This window comes from Chrysemys picta, chromosome 2 (genome assembly GCF_011386835.1).
Source record: "Chrysemys picta bellii isolate R12L10 chromosome 2, ASM1138683v2, whole genome shotgun sequence".
NCBI classification, from domain to species: domain Eukaryota; kingdom Metazoa; phylum Chordata; order Testudines; family Emydidae; genus Chrysemys; species Chrysemys picta.
In genome coordinates, this window is record NC_088792.1 from 99,039,374 (window position 1) to 99,060,259 (window position 20,886).

Here is a 20,886-nt window from a genome sequence, read left to right on the forward strand (position 1 = left end):
CAGGTGATGGAGAGGGCATGTGTGAGCGTGTATATTTATATATATATATATATATATAAAAAAGCATGTGTGAGTGTAAATGAAAGGGGTGGAGGTGGGGGGAAAACAACAACAGGAGCAAGTTCTTTATAGCTCTTCCCTATCCCCTGCTCGCCAGTGGTTGGAGCATTGTCAGGGCTTCTTTAGCCAAAGGACACCTAGGGCGTCCCTGCCCTTTGTAAAACATGCTTATTTAGTAGATTACAATGTCTTCATTGTTGGGCTCAAGGCAGTTGCTGCTCAGAATACCAATCCCCAGGGGCACACAGGGCAGTCACCCCACTCAGGTGGAAATATCCCCATCTGGCTTTAAAGGCTTCAACCACACAGCCTTTCCTGCCATGACCACACACAACTGAGCTACGATAGGCCTTCATGTTCCAGCGAGCACAGAACTATCCTGCTGCAGCTACAAACCTGGGAAGCAAATGACATGTAGGAATCTTCAGGGAACCAGTAATAAACAGCTTGTCAAAGGCACTGTACGCTCTGAACTATATAAAAACTCATGCTCCTGTTTTGCACAGAACATCCATTTCAGCCCCTTAGCCATCTCCCACATTCCATGATTGGAAGGGAAGAGGTTTTGGGCCCATTATAGATGAAGCACAAAAGTAATCACAATAAGGCATGTTCATTGTTAATGGTCCTGACTTCTCATTATAAGCAGGAACATCTGATTCATTGGCTTTGTTTCATCTCTTCGGGTCTCACAGTTTGGCAGGGGAATGGGGTGGGGGAGGTGACCTAACTGCAGTTCACCTATATGAATGACCTTGATTCTAGCACCAAAGGAATAAAATTGTGTAACCCTCAAGTTCCCCACTGTGATCAGACACAGTAGGCAAAGCGCTACCTGTGTGGCTGAGTGTCAAGTGGTATGTAAGTGTGCTATTCTGCTGTGGCCTACACCCACTGTTTGCAAATTGGATTGGTATGTAGTCTGTAAAGCCAGCTCATCCCCCAAACTCGAGAAAAGAAAGTTCTTTACTCACAATACTCATCTGGCACAAACTTTCTTGGGCCTGTGCTGGATTCCTACTCCACCTTTGTCCTCAGCCCTTCACAACCCACACTGGGCCCTATGGCTCTCTACCCCACCCTGCGTTCTGTTGCTCTTTGGCCCACACCCAACTTTCACAACCTAGAGCAGGGCCATTAATCTTCCCGCTGAGGTACACTCCCTACACTAACATCCCCAACACTACAGCCAGGACTTAGGCAACAGAGGAGGTGAGTAGGCTTTAGAGCACATTGCATGAGCTCGCCCCATATGCTGCTTGCATACTAGGCCCACTGTCTTCTGGGCACCATAAGAGGAGAAATACTTTTAGTCCTTGTTGCAATGACCTTCTTCCCCTTTCCCTCTCACAGGTATACTGCAAGTTAGGAGGTCAGTGAGAGAGAGAGAGAGAGAGAGAGAGAGAGAGAGTGTGTGTGTGTGCACACCTACACACAGAAAGTTGGGAGGAGGGGGAAATGGGTGCAAAAGCCTGGGCCAATTTTTCTATTTACCTGCCTGTTACCTAGAGCTGCATAGGGCCCAAACCTGAGATTGTGGATGGGCACCTGTAGAAAGGCCTGCTCTGGTTGCTGGAGTGAAAACTCCATCCTCACTGTTGTTGGTGTGGTGGAAAGAGGACTTGCACAGCTGTTGTGGAGGTTCCTCCTTAGTGTTGCTTAAAGTTAGGGTTGCAAGGGGGGAATCTTTGGTCCAACAGGCCCTCCCGCCCCTCTTACTCACCAGAGCTGTCAGCCAAGGGGACTTTACATTTTACTCCCAGCTTCAGTCTTTAATACATGCATGCACAAATAGTGAGACAGTACTAAAAAATAAAAATAAAATAGGCTTCCCCTTTCTTTTAACTTCTGCTCATCGGACTGAACTTTCTCTCAATACTAATCCTTAAGCGTCCCCCCTCCCAAAGCCACCATAGAAACAATTGCTATTTGAAATAATTCTGCACTGTACATAAATTATATGCATTCTTCCAGCTCTAAGCAAAAATAAAAATGGTGCTTCTATCATACCTTCTATCCAAAGTTCTCAAAGCACCTTGCATGTTAATTAGGGAAGGACTATAGAGAAGGCAAGCAAGTTCATCAAAGGCAGGAGCGTCATAACGTTTTGCTTTGTTTTCTGCTTGTGCCAACCACCATCTTCACCCTTGAAGGAGCAGTTAACATACTTTTGCCAAGGAAGAGAAGCGGAAAGTCCCTTCAGGGCCCTGATGCTAATGGAATTGTGAGCACCAACTCGCAGAAATGCTCCTCTGACTACTAATGAGATGTGCCTGAGCTCAGCCTTCCCCCTCTCTCACTCATTTGCCTTCCTCTGAACTATAATCACCAACTTTCAGGATTGATTTCAATTGAATTATTGCTAATTTACATCAGTGCAAATGAAAGAAAAATCAGAATAGGTGTTAATCTAGTCACTGCTTAGGATGAGGTGTCAGGAGCTCCTTAACATAAGTTAGTGCCTAGGTCATAGGAAAAGAACCCTGTGCTCAATTGCTTTTAAAGTCCGTTTACCATCTACCCCAGGTACATATTACATACACGCTCCATTCAGCTGACCTGCACAGTACCCTGAGCCCTTGAAGACACCATCTTCTTACGTGGCAGGATGATACTGATTTTACACACACACTTGCCGTTTCACTCTCCCAGCCGCTCTACCCCAAAGTCTAGAACAGGCATGACCAAATTTAACCGTGGTGTAACTCCACTGACTTCAGTCATCTTTTATTTGGGCTCCATTTGTCCCGTTAAGTAGTAGATCTAATTTAATGTAATTAATTATTCTTCGAATTAAAATTCCTATTTAAGTTCATGTCGGGGAAAAGACAGCAACAGCAATGCCTGTTGTCTTTGGAATTCCACCAATAGCGTCTAACCAACTCTACCATTTCATTAATCAGTTGACGAACAGACAGTGAAGTGACAGGTGAATTTTCAAGCCCCACTACTTGTTATGCTATTGTGGAAAACAAACTTGGGAGGTGGAGCCATATAGTGTTCAGGAAGCAAGTAAAAAGATATGAAACACAAAAGACTGGGTGGTGCTGTTTTAACTAGAACCTCCTTTACAGGGCATGGACTGCTGCAGTGGGGACTGGCAAAAAGATCTTTAAAATTGTTTGCTAATCTTGTTCTTGCAAACAAACAGTCTATAAACTAAGGGCTGGTCTTCACTGCAAACTTACACTGGCATAGCTACTGCTCTCAAGGATGTGAAGAATCCATATCCCAAAAGACAAAGCTATACTGATGTAACTGCTGGTATAAACTGTGCTGACCTATGTCCTACCTCTCAGGGAGGTTGATTTCTTACATTGACAGGAGAGCCCCTCCTGCTGTAGCATTTCAAGTGCAGACGAGCCCAAATGGGTACATTTTCAAAACACTAGATATAGATTTAATTGTGTGATTCCAATTATAAACAGTGGAATTTGTGCAGCTGAAACTCCACATAATACACTGAAAAACCATCAATAGGCCTATTGGTTATTTCTAGTCAGGGCTTCAGCTACAGTGGAAAAAAGACAACACATAGTCAACCTGCGGCTCTTCACACAACACAGCCAACCTGTGGCACTCTTTGTTGTGAAGGCCAAGACTACAACAGGGTTCAAAAAAGAACGAGATAAATTCATGGAGGATAGGTCCATCAATGGCTATTAGCCAGGAGCGGCAGGGATAGTGTCCCTAGTCTCTATTTGCCAGAGTCTGGGAGTGAGCGAGAGGGAATGGATCACTTGAGGATTTCCTGTTCTGTTCATTCCCTCTGAAGCACCTGGCATTGGCTACTGTCAGAAGACAGGATACTAGACTAGATGGACCTTTGGTCTGATTCAGTATGGCCATTCTTATTTTGCGAGGTTTACATTAGATTATTTGCATACTGGCAAGGGACATAGGCTGCCCTTGATCCAAGCATGCAACTCTTATTGATGCCAACAAGAGTTGTTCACACCATCTGAAGGCAGTATATGGAATATAACAACACCTGGCTCTTCTATAGATAGCACTTTTCATCAGTAAGCCTCAAAGCATTTTCTAAAGGAAATAAGTATCATCAGGGCCCTTGAGAACAATTATGGCAATTATTGCTCCACGCACAGAAGCATGATTTTATACACTATTCTCAGATCCGGCTAGGGTGAAAGGCATTTTGGATCAGAGAGTTTTGTTAAAAACAACAACATGATTTTACAATGAATCTTTCCTTGAAGAATCTATCGACTTAATATATAGAACCAAGGGAGATGGAAAGTAGGTTAAGGCAAAACTGCTCTGGGATGATTTACAGTAGATAGTTTGATACTGCTTAGGACTCTAAACAGGCTCAGCAATGCTGAGACCTCCAATGTCATTATGGGGCAGGTTATGAAAGTCAGTCACAGCCTTGTATCACTCTTGGGGATTTCCTATTTCATTCAATACAATTACAAAGCCCTGGAGCAGTTCATCTAACTGATTAGCTGGTATGGATAGTAAATCATTCCCATATACTGAACAGAGTGTGCATGCAGGAGAGAGGTTTTTTACAAGTTACCACCAGACAAATGGGCTTTTACTAACAACACCAATGAACAAAACCACCAGCACTTTTTTTCCCCTCTCTACACAATGACCTTCTCTGATTTCAACATCACTGCTGTTCCTTTGCCACAAATGGATCATTAAACATGGACAAAGCAAACTAAAAAATGTAAAGACATTTTAAAGTTTTAGCTCCATGTGATTTCTGGAAACTCAAGTCTAGAATTTGCTGTTTTTTAAAAAAAAAAACAAGCACACCTATGCACTATATGCCCATTCCTACTGGCCCACTGCATTCCATGGAGCTTGCATGAATGATGACAAGGGTCCATGATAAAAGATATGGGGGAGAAGAGGCAAGCCCAACATTCAGTAGTGTGTTTCCTACTTTACCCAGCATGCTGCCAGTTTAGCTAGTGTGCGAGAAGATGAGGCCGCACAACATGCTGTCAACTTCACTCAGCAGCAGCAGGCCAACCAAGCCACAGGCTGGCTGCTCTCGTTTGTTTTTTGACTAGTGAATTGGAGGTTTGGCAATCAGGTGTTATAAAACAGCTCTAATGTGTATTTTTTAAACTATCCAGTGACTATTTTGTTATAATGCACATTAGGCTCCATCCAGCCAAAGTTACCTCCCAGAACTGCCAGACAGAACGTAGTAGCCAACGAGGCTTACAATCACGGGAGTGAAAATCCCTTATGGAACACCCCATTTTCTGTTCCACCCTCTTCTGAGGATGACGTTTGCTCCGCCGTCATAACAGGCGCGAGATGAAAGAACTAAGCAGCGTGACCCACAAGAGGTGCAGGACTCTTCAGGCAGCTTTGCATCCTGCATCCGCAGACCTGTTTGCTATTATTATTCTGATGGGCTTCCACAGCAGGCTCATTTCCTCACTGGACATGGCTTCCATTGGTACATTTTGCAGACACTGTATCCCTTCCTCTGCTCTCCGATCTCCTCACTGCCCCCACTTCCCCTTCTCTGCTCTACGCTCACTCTCATGCCCTTCTGCCTCTTCCCTTCCATTCTTTCCTCACTCTGCAGCTTGCCTGGATCCCTCTTGTGCCCAAAACCTTTCCTCACGTTCCTCTCTACCCATACAGCCAGCCAGCCACATGAGCCTTATGAGACTTACAAAAGAACTGAATCGGGGGCATAATCCCACCAGTCATTTGGCAACAGATGGCATAATGCGCCATACTGGTCACTGTTCTGACATTTGCACAGGATGGAAAGCCAGTGTTTTTTAACTGTGAAGATAGTCCTAGGATCTTATTGTAGGGTGCACAGATCGTTCGTATTTATGTCAACATATGCCCGGAAGGTCTGTTGAGTCTCAACAAGATCACAGTCACACCACACTGATATTAAATGTGAACTAAATTATGGTTACCGGGAAAGGTGGAGGTTGGGGAGAGGCTGGAGGAGAGAGAGAAAAAATATGATGACACATCTGCAGCACCTTCTCTTTTGAAGGATTTCAATGCTCTCTATAAACTAGGGGCCCAATTTTTTCCTCGGTGCTATGAGTTACCCCTAGGCTCACAAGGCCAGACCTGGGCTACCCATGTTAGCCCTACGGTGGGTTGCACACATTGCATAACAACACTGCACAATAGCTTAGGGAAAGAAGTAGAGAATAAACCTTGTAACCAAATGAAACTGCGGGGGTGTGGGGAGGTACTGTTTAAAGCAGGCAAACTGGGGTTATACAAGTTGGGATTTGGCTGATATACTTTAACTGCAGAAATCTTAATAAAACATAAAGGAGCCTTCACTTCCAATAAGGCCCTTTTTGCAGATGAAGGCACTTACATAATAAACATTTTAAAACACTAGAGTGTAGAACATCAGGTTTAGTTCTATTCCCCGGGAATCCTGATGCAATACCACTTCCCTCTGACTGAAACAGAAAATTAATATTAGGTAACAGATCCTCAACAGTACATGCAGCTGCACTGTCTTCAGTGAGGCTATGCTGATTTATACCTGCTGAAGAGCTGGTCCTATAAGACCGTTTGTCCTTTTATTGAAACTACTGGAGAGGGAGGTTGCTCAACACAAATCTGAATTTTATTTTATTTTTTGCTTGTATTTTATATTTTGCATAACAAGTTTCAACTGCAGGTCACTGTGATAGTTTAAGTTTTGTTTATTAATGCTTTTGTACCTCCCCAACTGGCTAACATTTACAGCTCCTATCATACCAGATGGGCTATTAGGCTCGTTGAAATTCAGAACAAAGAGGAAATGAGTTGCTCTCCTCTCATTTCAGAAGTGGTGCGCCTTCCTGAATTACCAATAACTAGATGCTCTTATTCTTCCAGCCCTGGTCTCCCCACATGTTTACTTGTATGTTGTAAACTGTATGCTGTACAGATTCCTTCAGAGGATGTGCTTGTTATAACCAAAGAGTACTACCAGGAAAAGTAACTGCTGTCACAGTTTCACACTTTGCTATTGCATGAAACTTTGAGAAATAGTGGTATGAGTAACACACTCATGGCATCTTCTGGTATGTGTTTAAGGAACTAAGAAATACTTTGCTTTTGTTACTGCTCTAGGAAGGGGACTCCAAGCAGCTCTGTAGGGCAGGAAGACCTATAGTCTCAAAAATTATTAATGATTTTGAATGCCTCAATTTTTAGGGCCCAACTGAAGACATCTTAAAGGGGCTTCTCTTTCTGAAAGTGCTGAGCCCCTATGTTTGACAAATCAGGTCCCTTTAAGCCTTCTCAAACTGAAAACCGAGCCACCAAAAATCACTTCTTAAAATTCAGGCCAGTTTCTTTAAACATAACTTCTAGAGCAGTGGTGGGCAACCTGTGACCCATCAGGGTAATCTGATTGTGGGCCGTGACACATTTTGCAGATGTTGACCGTCCGCAGGCACGGCCCCCCACAGCTCCCAGGGGCCTCGGTTCGCCGTTCCCGGTCAATGGGACATTCCCACAGCTCCCATTGGCTGGGAACAGAGAACCACGGCCATTGGGAGCTCTGGGGGCCCGTGCCTGTGGACGGTCAATGTCAGCAAAATGTCCCGTGGCCCGCAATCAGATTACCCTGATGGGCCGCAGGTTGCCCACCCCTGTTCTAGAGGATGGGGAGAAAAATATTTCTTATGAAGAAACAGAGAAGTACAGCACAGAAAAGCTTTATGTTTTGTTTGAAAATTATCAGCTCATTTAAGATATAACTATGTATTAACCTGGTCACTACACTACACTGGACTCTCATTTGTCAGGCCAAGTGGAACCTTATCCACAGTCACATTGCAGAAATAGCGATCCTGCTGCTGTTACTCATGCACAAAAGGGACAAGAGTGGGATTCACACAAGAAAACAGCTTTTGGCTTACAACGAAAGACTCACATCTATGGACAACACCAAGAAACATGCAAACACTTGAAAGACCTGAAGAGAACAACTGCAAAAAAGAGTTCAAAACTTAATCTCTCTTTTCCCACCACCGAAGGCATCACTTAAATAAAACCTGGGCATGGCTTCTGATTCATGCTTTAATGACTTGTGGTCCTTTGGAGAAAGAGGTGTGAAGAGGGATTTCCTTGTCACTTATTTAGGCTTTAAAGTTGGTTCAGTATCAGAGGCACTAGATAGTCTTGTCACTCTTGACATTGAGTTTCCATTGCAACAGATCTCTTAGCTGTCCTGTTCCACTTTGTTTTCTCTCCTTTGAGGTCCAAGTTCAAATGCTGGAAACTGGGAAGTCTCTGGTACCAATATGTCCGATAGGAAATGAATAGCTCCCGCCATGCCTGAAACATACAAACTGATTTCTTATTACAATAGCTTAAGAAATTAAAAAACAATCAGTCAGAGTTCAAACCAGATATCTCAGAACCCATTTTAAAACCCCCAGCCAGCAGTCTGCTCTGAGCTGGGGGGGATCCTTATGTGCACATGGAGCCCCAAAGCCACTGAGATTTTGCAAGGGTGCAAGTTTCACCTGTATGGATCCAATTGCAGGACTGAGGCCTTAAATTGTGCACACTGTGGGGCACTCTGGATCTGCAGAGTCTGGCACCACCTCAACCTATATCAATAACCAAAGATCCTAGGAGGCAGGGATAGCTCAGTGGTTTGCGCACTAGCCTGCTAAACCCAGGGTTGTGAGCTCAATCCTTGAGGGGGCCATTTAGGGAACTGGGGTAAAAATCTGTCTGGGGATTGGTCCTGCTTTGAGCAGGGGGTTGGACTAGATGACCTTCTGAGGTCCCTTCCAACCCTGATATTCTATGATTATCCTAATTTAGATTGTGTCTGATACTGCACCTCACATTCTTCATGGTGCGATTATATGACTATATCATAATGATGATGTATTTTATGCAAGATGGGTCATGTAAGGTGTCATTGGAAAAGTTATGATTTGCTGAATATGATTATCCTATTTGTATGCATGTATCATTTTTGTATCTGAAGTTATAAATACTATGTATCTGTGCTTCAAATGTAGTTACACCTGGGTAATGCCCACTAAACAAGATGCTTTCAGTCTAGATAGCTGGTTGGGAGGCCTATTCAGTAGGGTGACCAGATGTCCCAATTTTATAGGGACAGTCCCGATTTTTGGGTCTTTTTCTTATATAGGCTCTTATTACCCCCCACCCCCTCTCCCGATTTTTCACATTTGCTGTCTGGTCACCCTACTATTCAGGGCAATGAGGCATTAGGGAAAACAATAGGCATTAGGAGAAATTTATCTTTCATCTGGTAAGCCTTCCTGAGAACACTCCAGACAGCCTGTAAGTAATGGCTGCTATGACTCTGCAAGAACATGTGACCAGGCCACATGATTCTGGACTCCATCTTGGGATGTCAGTATTTCTCCACAAACTGGTCTGGGAACCAAGTTTTAAAACAAAAGGTTCCTGCCATATGCAAAAGCTATATAAGGCAGGGAATGACCTCATCTGTGGTTCTTCCCTCCCCACACAAGAAGATTCCTGGAAACACCCCAGGAAAAAGACTGAACTCGAGGAAGTGCTGGACCCAGGCTAAAGGGATTTCTAGCCTGTGTATGGAGACCTGAGTAACCCAAGCTGTAAAGCTAATGCAGCCTGTGCCTTAAGAATCTACAAGTCTGCCTGTACCATCAGTTAAGGTGAGAATCTGCTATTCATATCCAATCTATCTAGTATATTAAGTTTAAGTTGCATTTTTCTTTATTTGCTAGGTAATCTGCTTTGATCTGTTTGCTATCCCTTTTAATCTATCTTTTGTAGTTAATAAATTTATTTGATGTTTTAATCTAAACAGCGAGTTTGGAGTGAAGTGTGTAGGAACCTTAACTCAGAGGGGCTGTTGCATATTCCTCTCCACATTGTGTGTGGGGGGGAACACTATGAGCTTATGCTGTACAGTTCCTTGTGCAGTGCGAGACAGTATCATTTTGGGTTTATGCTCCAGAGGGGGTGCGTGCCTGGGGAGCTGAGAGTTACCTTGGCTGTAGTCTTTCTACTGCTGCTACCTGCAGTGACTAGTCAAAGAGCCTGCATGCAACTGCAGCTGCGTGTGTCCCTACCTATGTGTATGCTGGTGGAAGTGTAAGACCGGGAGTGTGTCTGCAGTTTGTCACAGAAGCACAGTGTGACAGGCTGGTAGGTCAGAGGGCTCAGCAGTACCCCAGTTCCAGGTGGCACCCCAGGGGTAACCTGTCACAGTGTCTCCATCGGAGCAACTCTTGAACTTCTGAACCCTGGTTTATCATAATGTCACCAATTCAATACCACTGGATAAACAAGGTATTAATATATTTATTGTTATCAGGGAGGTAGTGCCCAGACGCCCTAAGCAACCTCGAGGCCCAATTGTGCAAGGTCTCATACAAATACATGGTATTAATGCAAGTAAAATTTGGATTCCATGAATGATAAAAGAATCTTAGCATTTTAGAGCGGCTACTGCTATTCTATGAAGACATCTGTAATGTTTTCTAAATGGAGTTCTGTCATTATTGATGTATAGTATGTAATCTTGTTAATGTTGCAGTTTAACCACTTCTTAAAACAATTTTTAAATGCCCTCCTTAAAAGTAACACTAACCACCCAGTTACAGGCCCCGATTCATGACAGCACTTAAGTATGTGTTTAACTTTAAGTAATGGAACTTTAGCATATGCTTAAAGACATGCTTAAACGTTTTCCTGGTTCAGAGTCTCGGATGCTCAATAAAAAATAATATATTAAAAACTCTTCTCTTCCTACTAGGCCCAAGTATCACCCTACAACGTGAACATGCAGCTCCTAGTGACTTTAGCAGAAAGAGAGAGAGTACACACGAGAGAGAGTGTGTACGCATGTGTGCACAAGAGAGGGCCAATTTGACTCAGACTTGAAAAAATGTGGTGAGAGAGAGAGGAAAAAAAAAAAAAAAACTTGGCAAAGTTCCTCCAAATTGTAACTTCCATTTTTTGTAGCTGCGGGTCACATTAACCCCTAGACAGCCCTGAGTGGCTTTCTTTCTGCATCACGTTCTCAGTGAGTTTCTAAGTTTCTATTCTACAAATAACTCCAAGGGTGACTTTGCTTCCACTACATATAAAGATAGTCATGATGCTGCAAAAAGCAGCAGTTAATTCAGGGCACCGTATCAGAAATACGAACACTATAATCATATTCTTTACCCCAACTGCATTTGGAAGAGGTGCATATAACAGCTGCTGACATAAAAGCCCTTAGATTGCATTACTATTCTAAAAAACACACCCGTATAAAATCCTCTGTAATTCCCCAAACTTGTGATAGGTGGTGCATTAGGTTCACTATCAAAGAACAGCAAAGCTATTTTTAAGCTTTTAAGGGCGAAGATTATTGTTTTGTTTTGAGTTTACAAAAGATAAGGATTTACAAGAGAGCGTTAGAAAAATATAAACTCTACTTTTCTACTTGTTCATTGTAGAACAGTGGTTCTCAAACTAGGGCTGCTGCTTGTTCAGGGAAAGCCCCTGGCGGGCCGGGCCGGTTTATCTGCTGCGTCCGCAGGGTGGCCAGCACGTCCCTCGGCCCGCGCCGCTTCTTTCAGCCCCCAATGGCCTGGAGTGGCGAACCGCAGCCAGTAGGAGCCGCGATCGTCCAAACCTGCGGATGCAGCAGGTAAACAAACCAGCCCTGCCCGCCAGGGGCTTTCCCTGAACAAGCGGCGGCCCTAGTTTGAGAACCACTGTTGTAGAATATTTAAGTGACACAGGAAGGCCTTTAATCAAAACATGGCATTTCTTTTCTTTAGCTGTGTGGATGAATTTGGTTGATAATGGTGCTCAAGAAAGGACTAATAGAACTAAGTCTGGCCCTAGGCAGGCCCAACAGACAAATTTTCTTACGGGCCTCTGTCAAAGAAACAAACTACTAATCTGCAATGCCGTTGCGATTCCGGTCTGCTGCTCACTCAGTAATTATGATTTATAGGATAGTTCTGTGATGCACAACAACTATCCAATTGCCCAGACTCATGCTTGCTTATGACCCAAAAAGGTTCCAAACACAGGACAGATTAATGAATAAACCAGTGCCCCGAATGAATAAATCATCAAATACCCAGTGGCACCAGTTTTATATTGAAAATTTGTAGAATGCAGCTTTTAAAAGGTTTTCCCCAATAAAGGAAAACATAACAGTTTTTCTGACTTCCAGTCACATGCCTTACCACAAGATTGTCCTCCTTCCTAATACAACCCAGACTGCAGCAACAATACTTTACCTTCAAATAGAGAGTAGGGTCGGTCAGGAATACGACATCCATGTGCACCATACTCTAAACACCACTCTGCAAACTGTGGGAGAGAGGGAAAAAGAAAAGGAAAACAGAGTGGCTTAAATGTGTACGTATACCGATACAAGCCTGGACAGCAGCACATAAAGACACCTTTTAATATATAGAAAATGCAATGAGGCTCAAGCAGAGAAACAAACTGGACTCTTTATCCAAGATTAAATTGTCCTGCCTCAACTAGGCTAAGACTTCAATTCGTTTTCAGGAAACTGGAAATGCAGATTAACTGAAATCCACTACATGGTGATATAGTTTAATTAGCGGGGCAGATTTTACTTACACTTTTCACTGAACATCTGGGGGGGGAGGGAGGGAGAAGAGGAAAGAAAAATGCTGCAAGAATATATTTGTATGTCAATTTGAAGGGCAAGCAGAGAATGCACCATAATGGCAACAATTTCTCCCTCTCCCTGCTAATGTATCCTTGCGGTCATGAGTAATGCCCATTAATCACATTTCTGTGTCCTTACATTGCTCGCACTTCAATTTAGAATATTTAAGATTACATTAATAACCTTATTTTGTCCACCCGTCCCTGAGCATTATGGTAAATATCAGTTGGATCATTAAGGTTGTCAATCTTTTGTTTTCAAGAACTTTCCATTTTCTGCCTCAACTGGGCAGAGCGCGCCATTTAAAATTGTATTGTTTTCCCATATGCCTGATTAACAGTAGTTAGCATTCCCTATACAAAGTATACCGAATGCTACAAGTACTGGGCTAACATTAATTACTTGCAAATTGCATTTGGAAAGATTTTAACAGCAACGATAGTTTAAAAGCTCTTTTATGGGCCTCTCAGAAGCAACATATGTGGATCCCACCTACTCCCTTGGTCTCTCCATGTGCTTTGCTTTTCTAACATGTTTCAGCTCTGAGTCCTCTATTACTGGAACAGTCTTGCAAAGCAACTATTTAAACAAATTTCCCCTGTAATTTGAACAGGCTTATAGAGAATAGTTTTTCCTTCTCAGTAGAGGTCACCATTGCTCCATTTGTACTAGAGTCTAGCTACAGCATATTTTTTTGTCGTTTGGTTCTACTGCACCCGACAATAGCCATGAGACCAGACCAAGAATCAATTAATCAGAAGCAAAAGGAAAGTCTCACCCCTCTTCCTCCCACATATTCCTGAAAAATAACTCCTTCATTTAGTCAGAGGAGGGTGATGGTTTTAGAAAAGAGACAAAGTATTAGTACTCATCTCAAATAATTTTTAGGCCCAATTCTGCCCTCAGTTATGCAGGTGTGACTCCCACTGAAGTCTACAAATTACTCCCCCCGTAATGGAGAGCAGAACTGGACTTTTGTCTGCAAAGTGTTTCTAACCTTAATGACTTCTCATGGCATCCATGAAAGGTAAAGTATCATTATTATTCCGGGAATGGAAGCAGAGGTTAAGTGACTTGCTGAAAGCCTCTGAGGGGAATCAGTATCAGAGCTGGATTATAAATCAAAAGTTCCTGGCTCCAAGTCAGGGGGATGGGGGGGGGAGGAAAGAGGGCGGGAAGAGAGAAAGCCAGGCAGGCATGTTCATCAAGAAAGCAGCTTAGGGAGCCATCTAGTTTCCACCCAGAAGGACTTTCTGACTTCAAAAATTCCGTTTGTGTTAAAAATGCTTTTACCCTCACTGAGATTCTGTTTCACGCTGCTAATTAGGTGACTAAAGGGGTGGAGGCACCATCTACCTCTGATCATTACTTAGTCTTTCCATTTTATATTGTACAATTTTATTCAGCAGAAAAAAAATTTCAACAGTCCCAGATACACAAGGCCCTCTTTACACAATGCACAATCAACCTGTGGAGCTTGTTGCCAGGGGATGTTGTGAAGGCCAAAACTATAACTGGGCTCAAAAAAGAACTGGATAATTTCAAGGAGGATAGGGTCCACCAATGGCAATTAGCCTAGATGGTCAGGGATGCAACCCCATGCTCTGAGTGTCCCTAAGCCAGCGACTGCCAGAAATTGGGACTGGATGACAGGGGAGTGGATTGCTCGTTAATTGCCCTGTTCTGTTCATTCCCTCTGAAGCATCAGGCTCTGGCCACTGCTGGAAATCAGGATATTGTGCTAGATGGACCATTGATCTGACCCAATATGGCTGTTCTTATGTTCTTAAAAACACTGAAGGATTGTGAGGCACTCAGACACTATGGTGATGGAGGCCATATAAATTACCTAAAATAGATTGCGTTAGACCTGGTCAAGACAGATTGACCTACAGACATTACCTATGCTACCTGACTGCTAGTGATTTATACAATTGTTTAGATCTACATCTCTAATGCCACTCTCCTTCAAATCATGCTGCTTCCCTGGACGAATCCAGAGCTGGAAGACAGGAAGTCCTGAGGTCTGATACCAGCTAGGCCTCTGGCTTGCTGGGCACTACAGTAAATATCAGAGGATACAAGCAAACAGAAAGCCAACAGTTTTAAAACTTTCAACTGTTCCACAGTGAAATGATCGGAATCCACACAGCCTCTGTACAGATGGCCACTGCTGATTTGAAGACAGTTGGGAGACTATTTTTCAAATTTCCTGTTGAAGTATTTTAAATAGTCTCAGACTATACAGAAAGGTCTACGGTTGTCTAATTAACTTCAGCGAGTTAAGGCTCATAACACTCTGGTGAGATAAGAAAACAGAGGCACACAGCTCAGATGACTTTCCCAAGATCACAAAGGAAGCAATATGTCAGAGCAAGGATTAGCTCTCAAAGCAGTACTCAGACCATGGGGCTCTCAGGCCCAGCAAAAAGTAATCAGCTAATTTTATATACATTAAAATTGAATCCATGCGATTCAGAGTTCTAGAACCCCCAGGTAACAACTAGTGTGAAAGCCAATGAACCAAAGTATAATCATTACAGACCACTGAACAGTCACTGTATCCCGTAGCGGATATCGCAAGGGAATACTTATAGTATATTTTTAATATCACAATAGAACACGGGTTAGCTACGTTTAGACCAGGTCAGGCCACTCCTATTTCTGATTCTAAACACTCCCTACATTTTGAGAATTAAATAAAAGTTACAGGTAGCATAGAAATATTATTCCTTTTTATTATATTAGGGTATGTGATGTTTGCAATTAATCACACAGAAATTCATACGACTGTAGCCAGCAGAGAAGAAGCAATACAGTAAATCCCACCTTGCAAGCCCGGTAGAGATACTTTTTGTCCTCAGTTAGGTGATAGAGAGATAAGAAGGAGTAGCCATTGCCAGCGGTCCCATGGCAGATTCCATACCCTTTCCTCAGCAAACCTCTCTGCCAGATGACATCACTGCAGTCCATGGCATCCTTCAAATATTTATCCTCTTTAAAGCTCTATGGAATAAGAAAAACACTCAAATTCAACCAACCTACCCAGCAACAGAAAAAGGGAGTGGAGAATGCGGCAAGTTTCATCTGTTCTCTAGCTATTTATAATCCACCCACCACAGCAATAATTTTCCTCTCTTACCAGACTGCTTCCCCTCCTGTGCAGGATAAAAAAAAATTAAGAGGACTTTATGAATCTGAAAGCATGATCAAAAGAAAACACAAGATCCGTATCTTAAATTCTAGATTCTCTCTATAGTTCACATTTATCATCTATCAAGAGTTCTCACTCTCCTTTTTTCACTACTCCCCCCTCCTCCAAATTGTGACTGTGTTTGATTTAAACTTGAAATACAAAAGGGTTATTCTAATTAGATTCATGTAACAGATGGGGGCACAACGGGTTTCAGCCCCAAGCCTTCTGGTTGAGGTCATGGTGACTTCTGGCCAAGGGCAGGTCCTCCCTGTTTCTACATTGAAACGCTGTCAAAGAAATGCTTTACATTTCATATTACCCAGTATGGCATTTGCCTCTTTACCAGAAGCACAACAATGATCTTGACTATAGATCATTGTTCGTACTGCAGTAGCTCTGTGAGGCACTAGCCCCATTGTGCTAGGGACCATACAAGCATTCCTCTCAGCCTGACCTTCAGCTGTGTTTCAAACACCAAGAACCCACTCTTGCAGACTTTACTTACACCCAAAACTCCATCTAAAGTTATGTTATGGAGTCCATCAGGAAAGCAGGGAATGAAACAGATGGTTTTCACTGAGACACCAGAGACCTGTAGTCTTAAGCAGCCAGTTTCTGCTCTTCTCTATCTGGTCTAACTCAGATCAGCAGTAAATCAAAAAAGGGATGGTTGACATACTTAGAGGTTTATAAAGCCTCGATCTATCAGTGGCTGTCATTAAGCAAGTGAATAGTACCATCAGTATGAGGGTTTTTTTTTTTTTTAATTAAATAGTTTCATGAGCTTTGTAAAATTCGACCAACAAGGCAGAGAAAACATCTCACTATCTGAACAGCTTCTCTATTACCACACAAGGACAGTCCAGTTACAAGACTTAACTTGAAGGCTGGATGATTGGTTCTAGTTTCCAAGGAGCTACTTTCCATTACCTAAATCCCTCTTAGTCAACAGATCGTACTCCATACTGTAAAGTATCTCTTCAATTACTTTTTATATTGCTCTTTAAGAAAGGAGACTGTGAAGTAAAAAGAAGCGGATTATGTGACCTGAACATCTTAAAAGACAAGGTAGGGCCAAAAAAGTGTCTGCCAACCAAAAATGTTCCTGATCCTCTCAACTCCTCAAGATATACAGCATTTTGTGCTGAGAAAGCATTACAGCGGGAAGGGAAAAATGGATTTTTGCAGTGTCCAATCACCCTTCCTCTCAGAGCACTCCAGAGCACATGCTCCTGTGGCTTCTGTTGCATTCAGAAACACTTTAGGAGGTTTACAGTTCAAATTTCAGGTAGCAGTGCGCATAATTATACAGATAACCATGAATGCTTTTCATCAGCCCACTCAGACCAAGCAGAGAACCTGCCAAGGCAGCTTGTCAAGAACAGGAATCAATTTGCATAAATTTAATTAAACTGCTTGCTTACTAATGTTCTGTGACTCAGAGCTCCGGAACCTGAAAACAACAGCAGAACCAGTGAGGATACATAGGAACAAAGACTAGGCTAGTGCTAAATTACTGTGATAGGATACACATTATATTTGTCAGGCATCTGGGATCTTTGTAATCTGACATCATCAGTAAGTGATGCATCTTAATAATACTACAATCCTTAAAGTAAAAGGTGGTTTAGAGATATTGATTTTTAAAATTAAAGACACCTTTAACATTCTGAATAAAGACTCAAAGATTACAGACCAAGATTTCAAAACTAGGAGCCCAAAGATCAAAAATTACTTCTGTAGACATACGGACGCCTGAGGATGTGCATGCACATGTATAAGAGAAAGACTTACCTTATAAGCTTGCATTAACATGTGGATAACTCCTGGGGCACCATGGCACCAGTGGACTAGTCTATCCGTTTCATTGCTTAATGATGATGGATAGTTCCCAGATCTGAATTTTTTATGACGTACATAGTCAATGCTCGGTTTCACCAGCTCTGTCAGGGTCTCCTGATCCACATTTGAAACTGGCTAAGAACAAAATAATCACATATTAAAATGCAGTTCTTTACTCTGTCCATTCGATTTTGCATAAACAAATTCTCATACGTAGAAAATTCCATGTACAAATCTCAAAACTCTTTATAAGCATTTCATTAATTTAGCCTCACAATATCCTTATGAAAAGCAGCATTATCCCCTTTCTACAGATGGACAAATTGAGGCATGTTGGGTGACTTACATCAAGGGGACCCAGGATAACTGTGGCAGAACTGGAATAGAACACAAGTTTCAAGACTCCTAGACCTCTATCAATGCCTTACATCACAAGAGAGCACTTAAGGAGGAAGGCGGTTTGGTTATTTATAACAGACACTTGAAGACAAAAGATATACAAGCCCAGTGTGGTTTTAAAACAATGGCCTAACTGCATGAAATACAAACCTGGCATGTTTCCCTGAGCGGAGGTGTCCCTCATAAGGCAGCTAGCAGAGTACTGTTGTGGCCAGTGTCCCATCTTTCTAAATGTTTATGACGGTAAAGTATTTTCATCATAAGTAAAGCTTCCTAAACCTATGGACAGCTGAAGAAAGTAAACAAACTGAGTGGCAGGATCTAACAGTGTCAGCCCAACAGTCGGTTGGGAAGAATCACATCCAGAAGACAGACATCAAGGACCAGATTTTCAATATTTATTTAGGCGCCCAGTGTTGCAGATAAGTGCTTTTGAAAATCCTAGTAGGTGCATTTGTGAATCTTTAGGCACCTAAATATCTTTGAAAAATCCTATTCTTCCCCTAAAAGAACAGGAGTACTTGTGGCACCTTAAAGACTAACAAATTTATTTGGGCATAAGCTTTCGTGGGCTAAAACTCATTTAATCGGATGCATGCAGTAGAAAATACAGTAGGAAGCCATATATACACACACACAGAGAACATGAAAAAAAATGGGTGTTGCCATACCAACGAGACTAATCAAATAGCCCACTTTAATTGATTAGTCTCGTTATAGTTGGTATGGCAACACCCATTTTTTCATGTTCTCCGTGTGTATGTATACATCTTCCTACTGTATTTTCCACTGCATGCATCGGATGAAATGGGTTTTAGCCCACGAAAGCTTATGCCCAAATAAATTTGTTAGTCTCTAAGGTGCCACAAGTACGCCTCATTCTTTTTGCTGATATAGACTAACATGGCTACCACTCTGAAACCATTCAACCCCTAGATACTCCCCATGACTTCGCATTAATGTTAATAGGATTTACATTCTTGCCATAGAAGAGACTATACCCACTGAGTTGCATGCCCACTTCTAGGTGAAGTGCTGATACCAATACCTTTATACTTAATTAGTAAGTACATTGTGGGGTTTGCAGGTGTTCCTAATTAACATTCATCTCCCCTCCCACCTACTTTATGGGATTTTTCCACAATAAGGCTCTATTCTTTTCCAAGCCCACATGATCTCTGAAATTCCTGAAAGCCTTGGGCGTAGCAGGAACCCCGTAATTGAGTCAGTGACCGGGACCTCATCAGTTTTTTTAAATTATTGCCCACTGTGCTCAATTTTATTACAGTGCTTCTGCAGATCTGCATTTAATAGGACAGCACCCCGCTGCATATTCACACTCCTAGAGCCAAAGGAGAAGACTTTAAACATCTACGGCTTTCAAATATGTTCACCTTGAAACTGCAATATCTGTTTACTTGGTTTTTTTCTTATGTCAGAGGAGGAATGTTTACTTTGCTGGCCTAGTTAGTTATAAGTACCAAAGTCAGCTACTGTGCTATCAGTGGGGGACATTATTGTTTCACCATTAATCACAGGTACTTACATAAATCCATCAGCTCTCTAGAAAAGCACAGAAATGTAGGGCTGGAAGGGACCTTGAGAGGTCATCTAATCTAACCCCCTGCACTAAGGCAGGATTAAATATCTCTAGACCAGCCGATCTCAACTCAGGCCTAATCAGCACACAGCTGTAGCCCATGCGATATCCTCAGGACTGTAACTACGGTCGGATGGGAGGGGCACCTGCCCCGGGCACTGAGGTGATGGGGGAGAAGGGGTGCAAATTCAGGCCCAGCGGTGTCAGCCCCACACCCCCAGCAGGATCAGACCCAGTAGCATCAGCAGGAGACCAGGGTGCTCAGTGCCCCCCCATGCCACAGGATTACAAGTCCAGTGACTCTGGCTGGAGCAGGCTCCCTAGCACTAGGACCACAGCGGCAAGTGGGCAGGGCAGGCGGCACAGCTGAGCTACCTGCAGTGGAGGTAAGAGACCAGTGGGCATGGTGCGGGGGGGGGGGGGGGGAGGAGAGAGAGGGGGAAGGGTCAGGGAGCTAGGACTGCAGAAGGGGGTTGCAGCTGATGGTAGGGAACTGGTGGCTGGGGGCAGTCCCTGGATGGGGGGCTAGATATTAAGGCACAGTCCCTAGGTGGAGAGCTAGGTGCATGTGAGGCAGTCCCTAGGTGCGGGGCTGGAAAGAACAGTCCCTAGAGAGGCTATTCTGCCCCAAACAGGGCATCCTGTCTCTGCAGGGCAGGCATGTGTGCCAGCACAGCGCTGGGGTCTCTAGATACTGGGGAGGCACTCCGCACCATGCAGGGCTCCCCATCTTTACAGACAGGTTCCACAGCTGCGCTCTCCGGGTGCTCAGCCCAGCCACGCCACCAGCAGCAGCATAGAAGCGAGGAGGGCAATACACCCTGCCATGCAAACCTTACAGTACATTAATTAATTTGAACAGTTAATGTTTTGACTTTTTTTGCTAATTTAAAATGCTCTTCGTAGACATTTGCCAGTGTTGAAATGAAAGGCCCTATATCAATTTGAATCATAATGCTGTCGGATAACAAATACGAAACCTATTTTTTTTGTAGATGTACAGGTAGTATCTCTATTGTGTAGATGCAGCCCACATAACAGAGACCTGCATATGCAGCCCACGATGGTAAACACGTTAAGAACCACTGCTCTAGATCATACCTGACAGGTGTCTCTCTAACCTGTTCTTTAAAC

General features: G+C 43.0%; 1 protein-coding gene across 6 annotated transcripts in view; it reads right to left on the reverse strand.

Moving 5' to 3' along the window:
- Positions 1-8,095: 8,095 nt before the first annotated feature.
- LANCL2 (LanC like glutathione S-transferase 2) overlaps positions 8,096-20,886 on the reverse strand; it is a 55,824-nt gene continuing 43,033 nt past the window's right edge. For all 6 annotated transcript variants that reach the window (XM_005287317.5, XM_008169656.4, XM_065583862.1 and 3 more), the window contains 4 exons: positions 17,706-17,888; positions 15,545-15,721; positions 12,312-12,384; positions 8,096-8,367 (listed from right to left, as the gene is read on the reverse strand). In XM_005287317.5, the coding sequence (XP_005287374.2) occupies positions 8,252-8,367; positions 12,312-12,384; positions 15,545-15,721; positions 17,706-17,888 (549 nt within the window). In that variant the 3' untranslated portion in view covers positions 8,096-8,251. The remainder of the gene's footprint in view (positions 8,368-12,311; positions 12,385-15,544; positions 15,722-17,705; positions 17,889-20,886) is intronic.